General features: G+C 54.8%; 7 protein-coding genes across 7 annotated transcripts; 2 read left to right on the top strand and 5 right to left on the bottom strand.

Annotated features, from left to right (window-relative positions):
- Window positions 1-672: 672 nt before the first annotated feature.
- On the bottom strand, window positions 673-2,521 carry HNM1-6 (Choline transport protein; the record flags this gene model as incomplete). The annotated part of the gene is made up of 6 exons (XM_037317937.1): window positions 673-1,113; window positions 1,176-1,495; window positions 1,555-1,959; window positions 2,023-2,102; window positions 2,157-2,341; window positions 2,411-2,521. The coding sequence occupies 6 exons, from the start codon at window positions 2,519-2,521 to the stop codon at window positions 673-675; spliced, it is 1,542 nt and encodes a 513-aa protein (XP_037183824.1).
- Window positions 2,522-4,286: 1,765 nt separating this feature from the next.
- CGCA056_v002681 (uncharacterized protein) lies at window positions 4,287-4,757 on the top strand (the record flags this gene model as incomplete). The annotated part of the gene is made up of 2 exons (XM_037317938.1): window positions 4,287-4,384; window positions 4,511-4,757. The coding sequence occupies 2 exons, from the start codon at window positions 4,287-4,289 to the stop codon at window positions 4,755-4,757; spliced, it is 345 nt and encodes a 114-aa protein (XP_037183278.1).
- Window positions 4,758-5,054: 297 nt separating this feature from the next.
- yesW (Rhamnogalacturonan endolyase YesW) lies at window positions 5,055-6,830 on the bottom strand (the record flags this gene model as incomplete). The annotated part of the gene is made up of 1 exon (XM_037317939.1): window positions 5,055-6,830. One exon carries the CDS (start codon window positions 6,828-6,830, stop codon window positions 5,055-5,057), a length of 1,776 nt encoding a protein of 591 aa, XP_037183823.1.
- Window positions 6,831-7,608: 778 nt separating this feature from the next.
- CGCA056_v002683 (uncharacterized protein) lies at window positions 7,609-7,842 on the bottom strand (the record flags this gene model as incomplete). Its single annotated transcript, XM_037317940.1, has 2 exons — window positions 7,609-7,615; window positions 7,652-7,842. 2 exons carry the CDS (start codon window positions 7,840-7,842, stop codon window positions 7,609-7,611), a joined length of 198 nt encoding a protein of 65 aa, XP_037183277.1.
- A 1,155-nt stretch (window positions 7,843-8,997) lies between these two features.
- On the bottom strand, window positions 8,998-10,722 carry CGCA056_v002684 (1-phosphatidylinositol 4,5-bisphosphate phosphodiesterase 1; the record flags this gene model as incomplete). The annotated part of the gene is made up of 1 exon (XM_037317941.1): window positions 8,998-10,722. One exon carries the CDS (start codon window positions 10,720-10,722, stop codon window positions 8,998-9,000), a length of 1,725 nt encoding a protein of 574 aa, XP_037183826.1.
- A 2,593-nt stretch (window positions 10,723-13,315) lies between these two features.
- CGCA056_v002685 (uncharacterized protein) lies at window positions 13,316-14,391 on the top strand (the record flags this gene model as incomplete). Its single annotated transcript, XM_037317942.1, has 4 exons — window positions 13,316-13,345; window positions 13,425-13,453; window positions 13,519-14,017; window positions 14,074-14,391. 4 exons carry the CDS (start codon window positions 13,316-13,318, stop codon window positions 14,389-14,391), a joined length of 876 nt encoding a protein of 291 aa, XP_037183279.1.
- Window positions 14,392-14,622: 231 nt separating this feature from the next.
- bphF (4-hydroxy-2-oxovalerate aldolase) lies at window positions 14,623-15,804 on the bottom strand (the record flags this gene model as incomplete). The annotated part of the gene is made up of 6 exons (XM_037317943.1): window positions 14,623-14,716; window positions 14,770-14,943; window positions 14,993-15,055; window positions 15,107-15,246; window positions 15,319-15,466; window positions 15,560-15,804. The coding sequence occupies 6 exons, from the start codon at window positions 15,802-15,804 to the stop codon at window positions 14,623-14,625; spliced, it is 864 nt and encodes a 287-aa protein (XP_037182872.1).
- Between the last annotated feature and the right edge of the window lie 236 nt (window positions 15,805-16,040).

Here is a 16,040-nt window from a genome sequence, read left to right on the forward strand (position 1 = left end):
CAGACACCAATAAGGAGAACAGCGTCGCGGTGAATTTTGATGCCGCAAAAAACAAACACTCGGCGTCTGTCCCACCCGGCAATATGGACCTTGTCATACCAAGCCTCACCATCACCAACAACGGAGGGAAAAATCGAACTTTTTGCTTAGCCATCGATCCTTCCTCGCCTAGGACTGTTGTTTATTTTAGGGTGGAGCCGAAGTCAGCATGTAACATACCCGACTACCGCGGCGTCCCTTTCAGGCTTGACACATACTTGCTTTAAAGATACAACCAGATGTTATGGTTTGTCTGTGCCGTTTGTGTAAAGCCTTCGACTAGAAACCAGAATATCAATCTATCGTAAAGGGCTCATGGTCTACCCGTGGTTCAAACTCCAGTTCCTAGCGAAATTTAATATTTCTTTCAAAACCATCTTCCTCAGAACAAGACCTTCAGGCACTTATTGCTTCCAGCAAGTATTTTCTAGTTGGATGATTAGTCAATCCAGCCCAACCCTTCTGGGACAAATGAAAGCTTCACCGCTTTGAAAGCGCCCAAGCAGACTTTGACTCGGCGATGCAAAAGAATTAAGGCCTGTTCTCGTCAAGAAATTCTCCCTGTTCTCGAACTCCATGCGTGCGAGTGCGACACAAACTTCTCCCTCATCCGTCCATTTCGGCTTAGGCTTTTCAATTCGCAGATGAGAGTCCGTATTTCCTCACAGGCATCTGGAACCTCCTCCTGCCACCGAAAGCCCAATCAGCCAGTGCGCCAACCAGCACAGCGCCGAATATCGGTCCGGCATAATTCATGTTGTCTTTGGTGACTGGCAGAATCTGTGGGAACGGCATCCAAAGTACCACGTAGACCAAGTAGCACAAGGCAAAGATATTGACTGGGATACCCGCGCTGCCAAGCTGAAACGGACCGTATGGTGGGGCTGGGCCTCGTGCTCTTCGTAATAATAGGAACAGAATTGGGAAGAAATATGACACGTGAAGAGCTAGAGCTTGAAGTGATATCAGGGCGTTAAACGCAGTGCTGGAAGCGATATAGATGAGGGAAAGGCACGTGACGATGCCGAGGATGAAGAGCAATGCATTGACCGGGAGTTTCAATGTGGGGTTGATCTTTCAAAAGACTGTTAGAAGGGGGTTCTAGAGACGAGCACTTGGAGATGGAATACACTTACGACCGAGAAGAAGTCGGAGAAAGGCAGCCCGTTGTCTTTGGCGAAGACCCAAACAAGACGGGACACAGACGCGAGCATATTGAACAGGGCAAGAAAGATGATAATTGCCACAAGTGAGATCAGGGCGTTGGTCGCAGATTTTGAGCTAGTTGCATTGTAGACGACGTAGATCAGTGGAAGAGGAGCGGTGGAAAGAGTATCCGCAGGGCCGATGCAAAACAGCAACACTATGACGAAAACAACCAGCATGACCGAGTTCACGGTGCAAGCAAGAATGACGCTGCGCGGTACCCTAGTCTGGGCTTTTTTGACTTCGTCGCCTAAGAAAGCAAGTCAGTGGCTGTTTCCAGGAGAGGTCAGCCTCAGCCACGAAGCTTACTCATGTGGATGACGCTGTCGAAGCCGGTGACAGAGAACGTTACTGTCAACAGCCCCAAGCCCCACGATACGCCAGAGTTGTTCCAGCCAGATACATCTGAGGTCAATGTCTTGAACACGTAGTCATTACTGCTACGCTGCCCCGAAGCGACGAGAACGGCGATGAAGGCGACGAAGAGAGCTAGGTGTAAGACGCCGCCGAGAATCTCGAGCATGTCGAGCAGCTTACGGAACCAGAGGTTGAACAGGAAGGGCATTATGAGAGTACCAATCATGATCAAGCTTGTGTGCCAGCGTTGCGGTTCATAGGCCTCGTTATTGAAAATCGCCAAAGACGTGATGATATTCGCGAGGATGGAGGGGGGACCTCCACAGGCGAAGCACCACGCAGCAGTCGTGATCCATCCTTGTAAGCAGGTCAGAATTCTGCAGTTGATTCCACCCGATGATCAAGTGATTAGGTAGGTACCTTGCAGCAGACCCCAGAATCTGTTTGCACCAGGGGCGAGGTTGGCTGACCACCGGTATTGTGCACCGACTGTCGGATCGCTGAACTTATGTGAATACCATGAGATGGTCACGCAAAGTGATGGCAACACTTACATAGATGCCAGCTCAGCAAGCGAGAAGCCAATGGCGCACGCCCCAAAGCCAGCCAGAATAGACCCGTAAAACATCGAAGCCGGCCCGCCGTTGGCCAGGGCAAATTGAAAAGTGACAGCAAAGGACTCCCACGACGCTAAGATGATCACACCAAAGTTCACCACAGCAGAGTGACTTATGTACCGCTAGAGACCACATCAGTTTCTTCCCTAGCTTTTTGCCATCAAATAATCCGGCAGCCTGATCATACACACCTCGAGACCCTTGGGGTGCTGCGGCTCAACGTGTTGAGCCGAGCTGTCGAGAAAGGCTTTCTCCCCATTATCTGCGCCACGGTTTACATGCTTCGTGTAAGACTCATCCATATTTGTAACGTCTGGGGAGAAGTTTACGTGCCGCCAATGATTAAAGAAAGTTGCACGAGGGCTTTAAAAGAACGCAACCCCGCGATTCACCGTCGTTCTGCTGTAACCCTATGTGCGGCGTTGTGATAGGTCAAGTCGGACTCATGCAATTGATTGAACACGTTTCTAGCGCCAAGAAATCTAATTCTATAGGGCGGAATGGAATTCCGACTGTAAGGTTACATGGCAGATGAAACATATCGTGTGCTATGGTTCAATTCGATGGACATAATATTTTAGCGTCCGTTCGCTACACTACGCACCCTTGGCTCATGCATTGGTAGATCCGTGGCTCTGAATCTCGACCTGAGGCTTCCCACATTTACCTGCTTACATTACCGCCAGTGAAAGAAGTTCACGATGTTACACACGCAACTGGCATACTTGACCACCAGTCAATGATCCACAACTATATGTATCATTCTCCATGTGAAATATGTGGTCATTGTCCTGCAGCGTGGTCTTGGGCGGGCATTGGTCACTGAATAAGGTATTTTCCTCTCTTTCCATGCCTTGTTATAAGAGCCACTACCTGTCTCATACCCTTTCTCCGCATTACAACGAGCCTGAGTATGAATCGGCTTTGATTTTAACCCGTCAAAGCTGCATTGCCAATAGTCTAATTAATGTAAAGCTATTGTGTAGCGGATTGACTTGGTCTTACTCATTGAAAGGGAAGCAATAGCTGTATCTTGAATATTGTAACGCCTATTGGTGGCCCTCTACCTTTCTGATAACAATTCCATGTATCAGCTTTTTTCTTCTTTGTCATTACATTCAGCGTAGAACACTTTGCTTCCACCTCCCACAGGCCTCTGCGCTCTGTTTTGTATGTATTGAAAGTGACGGAGACTATCTCCGAAATCAGTCCCACAGCTTGAGCCCCACTCAGACCAGTGGCCCCATCCACTTGTTCCTACTTGAAGGATTCGGTTGTCGTATTGCCATCGGCAGGTATCAATGGACCTTGCTAGCTCCGAATCCTTCTGTTTATGGACAGTGAAATTCATTGGTCGCTAGTTGGAATAGTTGTAAATCAAGAACGTGCTTGAGTCGCCGTGACCGTGCGTTGACTAACGGGACCCCGAAAACGATCAAAAATATCTGATATTGGTTGACATCTGGAACATCTCACTCCCCACCAACGGAGTTGCTATCCGTTGGTACAAGCTTCTGACCCCCAGCTAGGCAGCCGAGAACACACCCACTGAGGTGCCTTCCTGAGGTGGACTCTTCAGCCAACTCCTCCACAGGCGACCGGGTCCAGGGTTGCGGCCCGAGGCTATGACTGGGGTTGGGCTTCTAAATTCACCGGCTGAACCGGTGTCTCTGACTCGAAGGACCCTGCGGTGCTCTCGAGACCGCAGACCCGGATCCTCTCCGTGATAATCACGTCCAATCCGAGCAACGGCGTGGAGCTTAGGCGGTGTCTACGCCCTGTCTGTCAACGGTCGGCAGCGGGGCGGAGAGATGGCGATGATCGCACGATGGAAGGGTTCAAGCTCCATCGTGCGATCCCCATTGAATCCTTCGCGACAAGGCTCGTGATGATATCTGCGGCGGTGACAGCGAGCTGTTCGTCTTCTTGAGATTTTGGTATAAAGAGGTCTTCAGGCTCCGATAACAGACCAACATCTACTTGTCATCCTTATACACATTCATCTCTACCCGTCTCAATCTCCACTACTCGCAACCTTTCATCCCTAACAGCCAAATTCCTTGCAAAATGCTCGCCAACAACATCATCGGTACCCTTGTCCTTGGCTTCGCTGCCACCGTCTCAGCAGCCAACAACAAGGCGAACGAGTACAAGAGCGGCAATTGGTAAGTCAACATCCCATTCAGCCTTATGATAGCCCTCGTCACCCGGCCCTTCTGCGCGCATTTCCGCGCCCTCTGTCAATCTCCGCACAGCCTTCTAGGAATGATACACTGACATCTCATGACTAGCTCTGGATCGCTCAACTACGGACACACCGGCGTCAAGCTCGCCACTGTCACCATGGACGACTCCTCCCACTCCGTCTACCTGGCTACTGGCGCTACCTACGGACCCTGGCTTGCGTACGAGGGCAAGACCAGCAATGGCGGCTCTTGCACCGGTGCCTACCTCGGCGACCTGCCTGGCGAGTGCGTCAACCTCGACAACCACTTCTCCGGTCGCCGCATTCGTTGCGTCGCCAAGACTCTTGTTTGAAAGGTTATTCACGAAGAAGAACATTGCTACTTGGAAGAATACGGAGGAGTCTTGGAGCGCCAGCCACGTTGGTATTAATGCACGCAAGAAAATGTTGAATTCAATGTAAATACAGCGTGACTACTGCTGTTATGCATGTACTCTGTTTTTTTTGCATATGTGAAGACAAATAGCTACAAGAAACTTTGAACGAGCAATGTGAACGGAAATTACCAGATTGTTGCATCTCTCCTTTGGCCGTCTCAACCTGGGCTTGCCGACGTAGGGTTACAACACCAAAGTGCTGGATTCCAGCTTCTAGGCACCCGCATATCTGATGTTCGGCGTAGGAGGCGCCTTCATATCCTTTCCAATGAAGTAGTCGACATGACTAGACTGCATGTAGCCCTTCAGTGTCATGGCGTTGCGGTAAGCCGGGTTGTGCGCCAGAGTGTACAGCCGGATGTCGCTCGGCTTGTCCGTCGTAAAGATCAGCAACTCATCCGCATCTGCATTAGTCACAACAACCTCCTCCCTCCAGTCGCCAAGGATGTCGCCAATGAACTGGGCGTATCTGCCCGACAGAGTACCTCCGTAGGTGCTGACCTTCAAGATACGATCGACCGCAGAGGTGTTCCAATTCCATTTCTCAAACTTGCCGTCGTTGAAGAGCTCCATCATCTCATCCCCATCCCACCAGAGACCCGTATGAGGCCAGGGAGCAAGGGAGGTGTCGGACTCAGTGAGCGCGTCCTCCTTCGCGTTGTAAACGCCCATGAACGACCATACCTCCATGCCCTCGTGATTGGGATCAATGTCTCCAGCCATGCCTCGCCCATTGTCGCCGACCTCATCGCCATAGTGCTTCCAGAGGATTTCGCCAGAGTCGGCATCGTAGTAGTACTCATACAACAGGCTCGGGTTATCCTGCTGAACGCCATAACCCTGGAGCCCCTCGCGGTCGGGGTCCATCTTGGCGATGTGGAAGCGGTCGCCGTGAACAACACCCTGGTCGTTGAGCGAATAGCGAGGCTTTCCATCACCGTTGAGACCAAATCCGATCTCGAAGATTTCGTCCTTGCCATCGCCGTCCACGTCGATGATACGCGTGTTGTGTCCGTCCGAGTAATTGCCGTTACCCCGGTTCCACTGCCACTCCTGCGTGAGAGCTTTACCGTTGAAGGTGTAGGCCGCGTAGATCAGATTGAAGGCTCCCGAGTCCTGGCGGTTCTTCATGTAGGCAACCAGGTGAGGTGTCTCTCCGTCAAGGAATCCCGCGCCCAGGCGCGCGCCCATTGGGCCGTCTTCGATGTAATCTGTGGGCACAGGGGCAGTAGCACGGAGAGCGCCGGTAAGTCCGTCGATGATGGCCATGAACTGGTGGTCGTCGGTCTCGCCATCGTCGAAAGTGGTGCCGTCTCCGAACTTGACACCGTTGGCGATTCTCAGAGCGACTTCCGCTCGGCCATCACTATCGAAGTCGAAGACAGTCGCGCCGTCCCAGTGGCCAACATCGATCGTTGCAGATCCAGGTTCAATATTGTTCTGGTTCTCGCTGTTGGGCCCCAAACTAATCTGCCACAGAAACGTTCCGTTGCTGGTGTACGCTTCAACGGACTGAGGCGACGTCTGGCGATCAAGGACAAAGTCCCACTCTCCATCGCCATCCAGATCGCCGACCCAGATAAACTTGACGGCGCCCCCGCTGTTGATGGGGACTCGAACAACGGGCTCGACGGCATTATCAGCCGGGAGACTGAAGGATCCGCTGGCGTCTTGCTCTTTGCCGCTGATGACCGACTTGACGAAGTAGGTGTTGACCTCGTCCGGGTCGGCGGTGGAGTCGACAAAGTTGGTGCCGCCGGTGAGGACAGCGCTGTTGAGCTTCTCAGGGCTTCCGCCCACGTCGCGATAGACATTGAAGCCGATTCCGCTAGGGTCAAGACCCAGGAGCCGCCAAGAAACGAGGACCTCCTGATCGCTTCTGCGGACGGCGACTACGCCTCGGCCGAGGTTTTCCAAGGGCCGAGCTGCGTGGGCCAACAAGCCGCTGAAGAGAGCAAGAATTGCGGGGAAGGTTACTTGCAACTTCATGATGGATGTCTGAGGTAGATACAGGAAGGTTACTGCATTTGAAAGTTTGCTGGCTTGGATCTCTATCGCCCGAAATCTCATTCGAGAGAACTCGTTTCGCTCATTTATATTTCTCGGTAGCTAGGCAATTCGTTCATGAAGTTGACATGCCGGCTGCAATATCCCACACTCGTTCTCGTGGTTCCGAAATGCAACGAGATGACTTTCACTCAGGTTACATTCCCAGTTTTGGCAATGGATATCGGTAGATGTCGTTCGGCCGCGCCAACGACATTACGCGCAGACGGCATTTCCTCAAGCGAAGGGCCGCCATTGGAGGAGGAAACAATCCAAGTCTTGGCAGAGTACCACAAGGTCAGCAAACCCTAGCCCAGTAACTTGGTCCGAATCACATTCCCCGGGGATCCTGTCCTGGCTTTAGGTTCGTGAGTCGTTGTCGGGAGATCTGGCCCGGAGCATCGGACGAACGCGCGGGAGAGGTGACTTACCCCACGGGGAAGTGTGCCTGCCAAGCCCGCAAGCTGCACCCCACAGCCATTGGAAATATTGTCGATCAAGTCCTTTCTCTCCCCCGACCTGAGAGCTTCTCGCTTGTTTTGTCGCGTGTAGCGCTTGGGGTTAAGCCCCCCGAGCAGATTTGGTATGCTTCACCGCGGAAGTCTCGTTCATCTGAAAACACATCCTCATCAAAGGCTGGAAACCAGCAATCCTGCTGACCTGTAAAGGATAGCTAATTTTACCAATGCAATAAGCTGCGAGACCATGGAGGAATAATAACTTAACCCCTTCAACCCGGCAATGTAGGAATAGTCACCTCGCACTCCTGGTACGTCGTGCTCGCGCCGTACTCGCGCTCCGCCTTGATCATGCTGCCGCCGAAGTGGTCGCACACGGACTTGGTCGCGCCGTTGTTGGGCACGCCGTTGCTGTCGTAGCAGTGGCAGTCGTTGTAGCTGGCGGACGCGGAGGCGTAGGCCGCGAAGGCGAGGGTGAGGATGGCGGAGACGCGCATCGTGGAGGAAGCCGTGGGTGTTATGGTGGCCTTTGATGTGTCAGGGAATGGACGAAGGTTTTATATATGGAGGTGGAGTTGCTCACAATGAAGATGAAGGGATAGTCGATGCAGGTTGAGATGATAAACCGGTGGGATGAAGTTCAGCTGGGTTGGCATTTATACAATTCGCTCACTGCATTGAGGTCTCTATGCGAGCATTACCTAGATATCGGCTAGGCTACATCATATGCCCCTGGTCAGTACACGTTGAAATCGGACCTCAACTGACTCTGTCAATCATTCCACAATCCGCCCGGGATCCCACGCCAAGCCCACCGGCAACTCCCTCCGTGCTTCTTGTTCCTTTTGGCCCATGCGGTGGAGCCATGACTTTAAGTACGATCAGCACCGACATGAACTTCCTCCAATCGACGCAGCGCAGTAGTATCAACATCCTGACTCGCACCTTTTCCTCATGGTACGAGCTTCGTCAAAAAGGTCGGCGCCTCCCCCGTATATCGCTATTGGGGCCCTGCGTACAGGCCTTTATTCTGTTGACACTTGTGTCCATATCCAACTAGCTTGATCTCAAAGATATCAGTGCAAACGGCTTCATCGAAGATTTTGTGTTGAAATTGTGTTGTATCGTGTGACTCCAAGTACCAGAGATAGTCATTACCCACAGATCTCTCTGTCATTGAGACGCCATGTAACTGCAGAGTAACTATAGCAGGTACATGCCTGGGCTGTGGATGTAAGAGCACAAATCCCGCGCCATGAATATGCGCGAACTACGTCGTCTTGCGATGAGATGCATGTCGAAGCTATGACTCGCGATACCCTTGAACGCCAGTCCGACACGAGGGCCTAGGCTAGGTCCTGTGGCGTGATTGCAACAATCACGCCGTGGAGGTAGACCGAGCTGGGGCACTACATTAAACATCTTGGGACGTCGTTGGCCAGTAGGTCCAGGGTTAAATGGAAACGATGTCGTCGGTCAGAATGACGAGGGTATAACAACAGGGAGTCGAAAAGTCTATTTGGACCGTGAGCGCCACAACATGTCGATTTTATCCCATTCGGTCTCACCGCTCAAGATCCAGAGACAGATGGAACCGTGACGAGATAAGAAAAGGTGACATCAATTCATTAGACTGCTATGGTTATCTCTAATCATGCATCAACAATCTCGAAGCGGACGAGGATGGAGCAAGTTGTCTCTCTGCCCTTCAAGTCCAGCATTCGGATAAAGACCCAGCCGGGTACGGTGTAAGCCAGCCGCACGGCGCCGACCGCCAGCATCGGGTTCTTGGAGAAGCTGTCGTCGCTCTTGATGAGCATCCGCAAGAACACCATCTCGTTGTCTTGGTACTCCCACTCCAGCGTCTCGTCCCACAGCGGTTCCGTTGGTGGCGGGTTCTCGCCCTTGTGCAGGAAACCCGTGAGCTTGTGTTGCCTGTACCCCGCCGTCTTCCTCTTAGGGGGTTCCATGGACAGATCATGCGGATGAACCAGAGTGCAGGTGAGGTAGGGCTTGATGGGCTCGTCGTCGTCACGCTTCGAAGGGACAGGTACATCGGTGGCACCGCCAACGTGGAGACGCAGCCTCTTCTTGCCTCCAGAATCAAGATGGCCGGAGCCGCCAGCGCGAAGTGCAGCAGGCTTCAGGATGAAGCCCTCGGAGCCACTAAAGAGGGCCTCATTGAGCTGCATCGATGCGCCAAAGGTCTGCCAGTTAAGAGCGCAAACCTGAGCACCGACCCCCCAGAAAGGGACCGGATGGAGGTTCTTAGACGAGATGCGGGTGCCCTTCGGGAAGACGCGCATGAGGTGCTGAGCGTTGTGTCGGGAGATCTTGTCGCTGGCCTCGGGCATGTGAGAGGCGAGGCCAGACTCGGAGACGTTGATGAGGTGATGGTGGGGTCCGTCTTTGAGGATGTTCTCGTACCAGGAGTTGTCGACTGGCTTGACGGACTGGGCGTAGACGCCGAGCGCCTCAAGCTCGGGGACGATGAGCGTCTTTGGGGCGGCCTTCTTCTTGGCCTTGTAGGCTTCGTGGTTCTTTTTCTCTTCCTCGTCCTCGTCGTCAGAGCTGGAGCTGCTGTCGTCAGGCTCGCCTGGGAAGTGGTACTCGACAATGAGGACGATCTTGTTGCCGAGCTCCTCGAGACGGACAGGGCTGTCGCCTTCCTGCTCCGCGTGGCCCTTCTCTCGCACCGCCTTGCTCAACAACCTGTCGCCAAAGACTTCCTTCATGATATGAACGAGGCGTATCTGCCCTTCTGGGTCGCAGTGGTTCTCCAGAGACAGAAGGATGGGGGCAGCCGGGTTAGGATCTCTTGCCTCCTGGTCGACAACATCGCGGATGGTCTCGCAGACGGCACGGAAGGGGATATGAGAGACCAGGGTGTAGCCGTGGGTGACCTTTGGCTCGTCCTTGTTGTCGGGGTTGTCCCAGGCATCAATCTCGACGCAGCGTGCACCAGCGCGCAAGGTGTCTTCGTAGGCCTCGGCCGAGGAGCTTCCATAAAGCTGGTGGGCCAGGAGGTAGGTGTTGTGGCTGGAGCTGATGAAGTACTCGGGCAGCGGGTGGGACCTGTCAGTGAGTTCGCGCGGCACGCTGATGTGAGGCTTGTCGACGAGAGCCTGCAGGGCGCGGGAGGGCTGGTCCGAATCGATGTCGGCCTCCTTGGAAGACAGAACCTTCTGATCGACCAGGAAGGACTTGATTGCGCGACTCACGCGCAGGCGGTGCTTGAGGTCGGAGTCGCGGGCGGCGTGGCCTCCGCCGGCGAGGGTGGAGTGGTCCGTCTTCTCGCCGAGCTCTTCCTCATCCTCCGGGGCGCGCTTGGAGAAGGGGTTGAGGTTGGCAAGCTTTGAGGTGATTTGCGCAGCCATGTTGAGGAGCGACAGGTGGGTTCTGACTCAGGAGGGAGGAAGGGCGTCTGTCGTCTGCGCTCGAGCTGTGGCGCACGGAGTAGGGATATTTGAAGGGACGAGGCAAGGTGAGATGAGGTGCGGAGGTGAGATGATGATGAAGAGGCAGGGAGGAGCGGCGGCAGGGAAAACAGACGACGTCAAGCTTGGCTGATGCACGCCGCGTCAGGTCGCAGCTGGTGTGGTGCCTTCCTTGAATGCGCCCCCAAAATGCCCCTCAGCTCCTGCTCAGAATGCGCCGGCGCGATGGAGGGGTTCTTTTGGTGTGGAGTCGATAACTGGGGAGCTAGTTGAGCTGTGGCCAATGGAAGCCGCCAGAGATGACCTATTCAGGTTAGCTCATGCCTTACATAAGACAGGTCAAAACGTGCCCCTCACCACCTTCTTGAATGGAAGTTCTTCGTCCACTGGTTCGTCTCATCCTCTGAATCCTTCCAGAGAACACCTCCCTCAGACGGGCATGGTCTTCTAGAACAAGCATCCAAGTCTTCGATGCACCGAGAGCATCCGGAATGGACACACGGGCTATGTTGGTTAGAGCCTGCGCCATCTGCCACGAGCCTGTGGCCGCCAGCGCATCTCTTCCGACATGGCCAACGCGACTGCGCGACTGCCGGTGCTCTGAGACGGACGAGACCACTTCATAGTCCGTTGCGACGATCGGCACTTTACCGCTGTCTCATCCTGGCTCAGCCGCAGAGGCTTCAACGCGGCATCCTGTTTCGCCGGCTAGCCAGCTGTTCTCTCGTCCACCCAGCTGAGCTCAGCTGTCCGGCCCAATCAGCACTCCCAGACTCCAGGCCAAGCAGTCGACCCCACGATGCAGTGCCAGCGTCGTCAGCGCCCCAGGATCAAGCCGAATCTCCAACATCACCCTCGCTGATGGATCCACTTCGGCGCCGTTCTACCGGCTCGGCATCTTCCTGCCCGGAACGGCACTCAGGGACTCTTTCAGCCTTGTGGGTCCGTCACACCGTGAACCTGCAGCCAGACCTTTCCGCCCCCAGACATTGGCGTCTTCTTTTCTCCGATGCAAAGACGTCTGTTCCATCTCCTCGTGTCATGTCAAACACCACCTGACTGTTCGGGATGTGCTGCTTGCGTCGTGGGAATAGCGGGGTCGCGAGAATGCACGACGGATCTGTTTTGCGGAGAATTCGAAGAATCATCGAGGAATGATCGGGGCTCACAATCGAATGCTGATGCGAGGAGCTCGGACGTTTCAGCCAGGATTCCCCTTCGCCGCATTCATGGGCTACCACACGGAAAGGACTTCAGAGCTGCCTTACCTTATTCTGGTCGCGAGCTTCCACTCCCATCCAGGCCGTCCCGGGGCATGTTGAGGCGCGTGCGTTGTTCACTTGTGCGCTAGCCCGACGCAGGACGCATTGCTAGGATATCTACTGGCGGGACAACCCAAGCTTTTCGATTCGAAACGACAAAGATATGGCCACCAAATCTGATTGAGCCATGGAAGCTGTGCGACCGAATGCTGTTCGCCAACTGTGCCCGCAGACACATTTTGCTCCCAACCCCTCGAGCTCCATTGGCGGTAGTGCATGCACCTCCAAGGGTCTTTGGGCGCCATCTCGGTCGGTCATGGCTAGGCCCTCCAAGTCTGGGGTCTAACGGGGAGGCAAATATTGAATTGGCATGGCTGGCCAGATGAACCACGGGTAGCGCAGCTGCACAGGGAACAAGCAGCAGGGGAGCTCGCAGGCGCCCTCCATCCGTCGAACCTAGCCAGATGGCTCCCTGACGGCCGCTGTCATCCTCAGCTTACCTTGTGCGTTATTTTTACCCGAAAGCGGCGAGCGGCACACCGCCAGACGCTCATGACGAGAAGCAAGCGACAAGTCGTTTGATGGACGGGTTTTGATGGATGGCATGGCATGGCTGGGTGCATTGAGAATCATCAAGACAACACACATGCGACCGGGGACGAGAGGCGAGGAGGTGCAAATCGCATCGTGATCGACAGTGCCAAAAGCCACGGGATGAGCAACATCGCCTTCGCCTCCCACCTCCCACGGTGTCTTCTCCTCGTCTCAGTCCAGTGCGGTCGCACAGCATGCGGGGTCCAGCAGCATTCCACCAAAGAACCCCCGTCCCACGCCTACGCGGGCCTCCGGCAGTAGTGTGCCCAACGATGACTCCCCAGGCATCCCAAGACCCTGCTGGCCTATTGCGTGCGGGAATCAGCTTCTGAGGGAGCTTCGGAAGGGTTGCCCATGACGTCTGGAGCTGCGGCGTCTTCCCAAGTTCCTTCTGCGTCGACCTATGGGGGCGGGCTCGCTGCCTACTGCCGCTAGAGGGTGTCCGATTTGGGGGCCACAGGTTAGCTCTACCCTCTCGTCGCAGAGATCGGCGCCGACGGCCAACGCCACACCCTTCTTCTCCCGTCCTCCACTTCTTTTTCCTCCATGCTACGTTGATTCTCCAGGGTATTTACATGTGAGCCACCACGCCTTCCCACGTTTTGGCATCGCCCGTTCAACTTCGTCTTGTCGACTTGAGATATCCGGTGCAGTTGTGGCAGAGACTGGACGGCAAGATGGTCAACCCGGGGATTGTGTACCTTTTGGTGAGCAGCCCACAGACTTCAGGCGGCATTGCAGCGTTCCATTCCCCATTGCGTTCGCTAACCTGACTGGGATTATCAGATCTGCGTCGCCCTTCTTGTGACGGCCATGTAAGTCCTTCTCCTCGACAGATCAACAGCACCGTTCGATTTCAATCTTACTGACCATCGCGCAGCGTCACTCACGTCTCGAGCTCGAGACTCTCCCTCCCGACCGCGCCGTTTTTGAGCTTTCTTCCCATCATCCTCCCCATTATTGGCGCCGTCAACGCCTTCTACCGTCCTCGCCTTCTCTTCAACGCCAGCCAGTCGCTCGCACGCACCGAGCAGCTGCTGCCGACGATCCTGCAGAGCTTGCAGGGCGTTTTGACTACCGCCATCGCCGTTCTCTTCCTCCAGTCTTCGCTTCCCGGCGCCACTTTGAATTGCGGATTATCGACCACCTGGCAGCATGAGTTTGCTGGCAAGGACGAGTCTGCCATTCGACGCATCCAGGATAGCTTGGACTGCTGCGGCCTGAACAGCGTCAAGGATCGTGCCTGGCCATTCCGGGCAGATGTGCAATGCGCCCAGAGATACGGGCGTGACACCCCGTGCATGGGACCATGGCGCGAGGCAACGATCAGGAACTCGAGCATCGACCTGGGCATCGTGTTAGTGGTCGGTGTCTTGCAGGTGCGTTTGCCTCATAAAGTGTGCTTGGATTTTGACGGCTGACCACCTGTCATCAGATTCTCACCATGCTCTACACACAAAGCGCCAGCAACTGGAGGCACGCGTGGTGGGCACAGGGCTGGCGACATCTCTCGGACCGCCCCATCGAGGAGCGTGAGCGCACCCGACCCCTCCTCACATCAGCCGCTGCCGCCGCCGCCGCCGCCGAGGCTCCGAATGACAGTGGTGACGAGTCCGACCAACCCGTGACATACCGCGATCTGAGCCCCCAGTACGGCACCACTGGCGAACCCCGTGGCCGAACCCGCACCGCCGCCGGCCGCATCGAGCCCTCGTCGCTGAGAAACGTGACGAACGTTTGGGAGGGCGACTAAGGCCTAGGCCGACCTACACCACCAACTCAAGCATCCGCATGATGAAACCACTTTTTTTTCTTTCTCAAATCTTGCGTGTAAGACTTTAGCATTGCGAGCGAGGGATATTGCACGGAGTTAACGTGTTGCTTGTGGAGAGAATGCTTGGCACGGCGTTGGGACGGAGTATTAGTGCTTAGTGTGGTACAAATTGTCACGTCTTTTCCTTTTCATATTTTGGGGCTAAAAGTTTTACCGAAGTCTTGTTGAAATCTCATTCATTGACGCCGCTTGTTTTGACATGCCAGCCAGAAGCAGAGCCAAGTCGCGGCCCGCCATGGCGAATCTGTCGATCCCCGTCAATACCAATCAAAGGTTTATATGAAAATTTCTGCTTACCGAATAGGAGCATGTCTCTTCGCAAACTCTTCAAGTAGATCTGGCCTCGGCTCCAAACCTCCCAGTCCGACGAACACCTTGCGTCCGTCTACGCTCGCCTTCTCGGCTGCGGCTGCGATCTTGGCCACAGTGGAGTGGAATAGCTCCGAGTCGTATTGTCCGGGGATGCCCAGTCTAATCATCGTCAGTCGCATCTTGTGTAAACGATGGGAGGAGGACATACTCCATGCAGAGGTCTGCGCATCCGATGAAGAGTGCGTCGATGCCTGGTACCGCGGCGATGGCCCTAGCGACAGTTTTAGCATGGGTTCATCTAGAGAAGCGGATGTACACATACTCTACATTCTCCACGCCCTCTCTTGTCTCAATCATGGGCATGATGAGTACCTCGTCGTTCACGACTTCGGCGATGGCCGCGTAGGACAGTTGCGTGGTGTACTGCGTCATTGCGGTGACCATTGTGACTGAGCGGTGGCCCTAACGACGGAAGTTTCGCGTAAGCTTTGGAAAGGAGGTGGAGGTTGTTGCAGAGGATGGAAAGCAACTCACAAGAGGAGGGAACTTCGACGCGTCAACGCACATCTTTGCCTGTTCCACGGTGTTGACGTGCGGGACGATGACGGCCTGCGCGCCGGAGTCGAGGCAGCGGGAGATCCATTCCTGGGAGCATGTTGGGACGACTACCGTTGGTGTGATTCTGCGATCAAGAATAACATCCGTCAGTAATTTAAACAGTTCGCTCGGCTGTGCCTATCTACAAGGAGCTGTGGTGAGGAAAAGGCTTGCTCACCCCACGTTCAGACACGACACAGCAATGTCCTTCATCGTCTCCATGCTCATGGCCATGTGCTCGAGGTTCATCAGCACGGCCGAGTAGCCCGCGCGCTTGGCGACGAGGGGCATCTCGGTGGAGAAGGCGACGCGCAGGCCGAAGGAGTGCGCGAGGCGGTTCTGGCGCATGAGGCTCTTGACGAGGTTCGGGCGGACCGTCTCGCGGGCCAGGGCGAGCTGGTCGGGGGGCACTGTAGAGGACATTGTCTTGGCGGTCTTGGTTGCTGTGATGGGTATTCTCAGGTTTCGCTGATTGACATTTGAGGTGAATAGGAGAAGGAAATGCGCAGATACAATCTAGAAGAGATCGGAGGTTTGGCTGACGTCGTCGCTGGGGCTGTTTTAGAGAGCACAATCGCGTTGCTTCGTATCCCGACGTCGGCCGATGGACGCCGGCCGCCCCGGCGGACGGGGGTGCTTATCCGGGGACCGGGGGGTGG

The sequence above is a fragment of the Colletotrichum aenigma genome, assembly GCF_013390185.1.
Source record: "Colletotrichum aenigma strain Cg56 chromosome Unknown KSG_Cg56_contig02, whole genome shotgun sequence".
NCBI lineage: Eukaryota > Fungi > Ascomycota > Sordariomycetes > Glomerellales > Glomerellaceae > Colletotrichum > Colletotrichum aenigma.